Here is a 3,570-nt window from a genome sequence, read left to right as displayed (position 1 = left end):
TAAAATAGCTCTACCTTCTTCATCAGTTACTCCAAAATCGTAGTCACCATGAGTACTTTTGAAGTCTTCTACCACTCTACCGACATGTCCATTTAAATCTCCTCCAATAAAAATTCTTTCTTCAAGAGGTATCATTTGTATTAAGTCTTCTAAGTCATTCCAAAATTTATCTTTAGACCTTGTATCTAAAACTACTTGAGGAGCATAAACACTTATAATATTAATAATCTTAAGGGCTATAATTCTATCTCTAACTCTATTAATTTTTACAACATTATCTTTCAAACTCTTATTTATAATTACACCTACACCATTTCTAGTGCGACTTTTACTAGAATACCAAAGTTTAAAACCTATATTATCAATCTCCTTAGTTTTTTCTCCAACCCACTTAGTTTCTTGAATACATAAGATATTAGTTTTTCTATAAATCATAATATCAACTAATTTCATTAATTTACCATTGAAAGTACCTATATTCCAAGATCTTATCCTAATATTAGTATTAGTACCCGCATTCGCCCGTAATGTGGGAACCCTTGCTAATTTAACACTACACCCGGGTGCCGGTGTAGCGGCCCTTGTACACTTTTCACTGTATTCAGGCTATACAGCGCGTCGCTTCCAGGGGACGCCCTAACATTTACATAATGATCAAAAGGATTCATGTCATGATTTTTTCGACAAATTTTACGTTGGTTGTCGATTACCTAACGCAACCCTCTACTTTCACATCCGGACTTGGGATTGACAACGTTAGTTTTATGGGCAGCACAATGATTATGAAAAAATTTCTCATAATCTGAATGCTGAGATTTCCTATTAAATAATGTTTTCAAATTCATAGCAGCCAATTCATTGCCATTGCATTGTTGATTGGTTGTACTATCTTTATTTTGAATACCTCACTACAATAAAATTTAATAAATAGACTCATAAATTAATATCGCACTTGATTTTGGATCTATTTTATTGAAAATAATGATTATTGGCTAAAACTTTCAATAAAAAATTATTCAATGTAAATGAACTTTTCATTTGAAAATTACATGTATGAGAAGCTTTTTTCTACCTCAGTCAAATATTTGTTTTGTAGTTTTGGATCACAATTTTTTTATTTCATATATGTTTTTAGTTTGTTTCATATTTTTCTTCATTTTTATATAAAATAAAAGTATTTTGAATTTTTATTTTTATTTTTTAAGAATAGTGAAATTCTCATGGGTGCAAGTTGAAGCCTAAGAACATTGAAGTTGTCGTTCTCGGATGGTTTATTCAAATAAGTGTCAAAGTCAATTAACAAGCAATACATCGGCTTCAAAAACTTCAATGCACCTCTTCGTTTATGTTGAATCTAATGGCTATGTGATTGATAGGTTTCATTTATTTCATGAATGTTGAACCGAAATGTGCAATCATCATGAAGCGTTTCTCTTGTTTAATAAATATCATGGCTAAAGTAATTTTATCCCTACTACATCATTAAGTAGTTAAAATACATAACATTTGTGGCAGGTGTATGTTAGTGTCCCATCGATAATGGAAAAAACCTTCTCAAGAGCACTTGCTTGGCGAGAATGGAGTTGTGGCGAATGTTGGGCATTATGGGTTCTTATATAGGAGTTTGAGATTTAATCATGTTGTTTCATTAGTATTATTGAATGAACATCAACTAGGAAGCATAAATTTGCTGTTGTTTGATGAGACTGGAAGTTTGCTAAAAAGACTGTTTGCATGTGAGATTTGAATTGTTTGAATGATTTTTCTAAGTTGTGAAAAAAATGTATATTTAACACTAGAGTAAAGTGCCAAAATAGTCCCTTAACTATTTAGATGAGGTTATTTTAGAGTTTATGAAAGTATTAAAGTAGTCGCTAAACTTTTTTAACAAGGGCTAAAATAGTCTTCATTGGGGACTAAATTAATATTTTTGTATAATCTCTGTGACTAAAATGACCCCCTTTAAAGAGTCAGAAGTTCATTTTGACAATTTTCAATTTAACACTATTTTGATATGAGGTTATTATTTTCAAATACAATATCAAAGCTATTTATTCTCTTCAATATTATTAAACTTTATAGCATGCACTATTTTAAGACTTCTTGATATCATTTCATCATCAAACGAATACATCAAACTTTTTTTAATTGATGACTCTAATTGCATGAGAAGGTACCTTAAAGTATACAAGGCTTTCACATAGGCCAGGATAAAATACATGGGTGGTTCATGATGATATTTAACATCTTGAATGGTTTTGATTGGCAAAATACGTTGGCAAAACTTGGTTTACATGAGGCCTTCTATATTCCACAGATTAATCTTCCTTGTTTACTTCACATGCTTGATGAATAGTTTAAATTTTGATGATAATAATTTATAGAAATTTTGATGAATAGTTTATAATAATTAATTATATGCAATTTTTTATGCTTTATAATATATTGAAACATCAAGCTGTGGCGGCTTGCACCTGCACTTATTTTGAACCATTACCAGCATGGTTCCGGCCAATAGTAGTTATTTCCTCTCTTTTTTTTTTACATAAAGATATTTAATTTTACTCTTTGGAAATGCAGAAATCACTGAAATCCTGACTTCAAAAATAGGGCCTAAATGGAGTTTAAAACATTGTTTAATTCTTATTATGCCAATTGTTCCAAAATAAATGAACGGTTACAAATTGTTAATTTGACATCATTGCTGTTCTATCATTTATATGTTAAATTTTCAGTAAAAAAAAAAGATTCTCTTATATTTTGTTACAAAAACGCCCTTCATAATAAATCATCTATCCATTTCATCTCCTTATTTCTTACCAAACTACTGACAAACATGTGACTCCTCTTTTAGGAGCGCTAGAGAGAATGCAGCCGGAAAACAAAGACCATATAAGGCTGAACAGTCTTTCTCTAGTCCTATTCTTCCTCCACCACCCCCTCCACCACTATCAGCTAAGAAGCCATCTTCCCATGATTCAGTTCCAGTCGACTACCTCAGCGGCGATTCCTACGAAGAAAAAAGACGAACTGAAGCTAATTTCAAACCACCTTCGCCTTCTATCTTCTCCCCACCGCCCAAATACGACGAGCCCAAGAATGAAGAACCTATTCACCACACAAAATCCAATGAAAATCTTCCAAAGGCTCCTTGGGAAACTCAGCCAGTTAATTTTCTCCCCCCTCCACCTTCAAGACACAGCCAACGACAGCAGTTCTTCGAGCAGCAACACCACCACCACTCATCTTCGTCTGATTCAGAAACATTCAACGGATTGGCGTCAAAGACAGAGGATTTATCTCTCAATCCGCCAAAGGTTTCGCAGCATTCAAGCGGACAAGATTCATCAACACCTGCACGGCAAACTAAACCCGAGGACATTTTATTCAAAGACCTGGTTGATTTCGCCAAAGCAAAATCATCGACAGCCAGACCGCCCGGTAGCCATAGAACCCGCTGAGAGGTTTGATACGCGCAGAACTTGATATTATCTCGGGGCATTTACATACATAGCACAGTTCTCATGAATTCACATATTTCACACCTAAACTCTCATATTTACACACACA

At 33.3% G+C, this 3,570-nt stretch overlaps 1 protein-coding gene across 1 annotated transcript in view; it reads left to right on the top strand.

Annotated features, from left to right (window-relative positions):
- The window catches only part of LOC110018159 (TOM1-like protein 2), a 35,885-nt gene extending 32,399 nt beyond the window's left edge, over positions 1 to 3,486 (top strand). The window contains exon 10 of the mRNA XM_020715370.1: positions 2,855 to 3,486. Within this exon, the coding sequence (XP_020571029.1) occupies positions 2,855 to 3,461 (607 nt within the window). The 3' untranslated portion in view covers positions 3,462 to 3,486. The remainder of the gene's footprint in view (positions 1 to 2,854) is intronic.
- Positions 3,487 to 3,570: the final 84 nt, after the last annotated feature.

Source organism: Phalaenopsis equestris, unplaced genomic scaffold (genome assembly GCF_001263595.1).
Source record: "Phalaenopsis equestris unplaced genomic scaffold, ASM126359v1 Scaffold000003, whole genome shotgun sequence".
NCBI lineage: Eukaryota > Viridiplantae > Streptophyta > Magnoliopsida > Asparagales > Orchidaceae > Phalaenopsis > Phalaenopsis equestris.
Note: the sequence above shows the minus strand (reverse complement) of the source record. Positions and strands in the feature narration are given on the sequence as shown.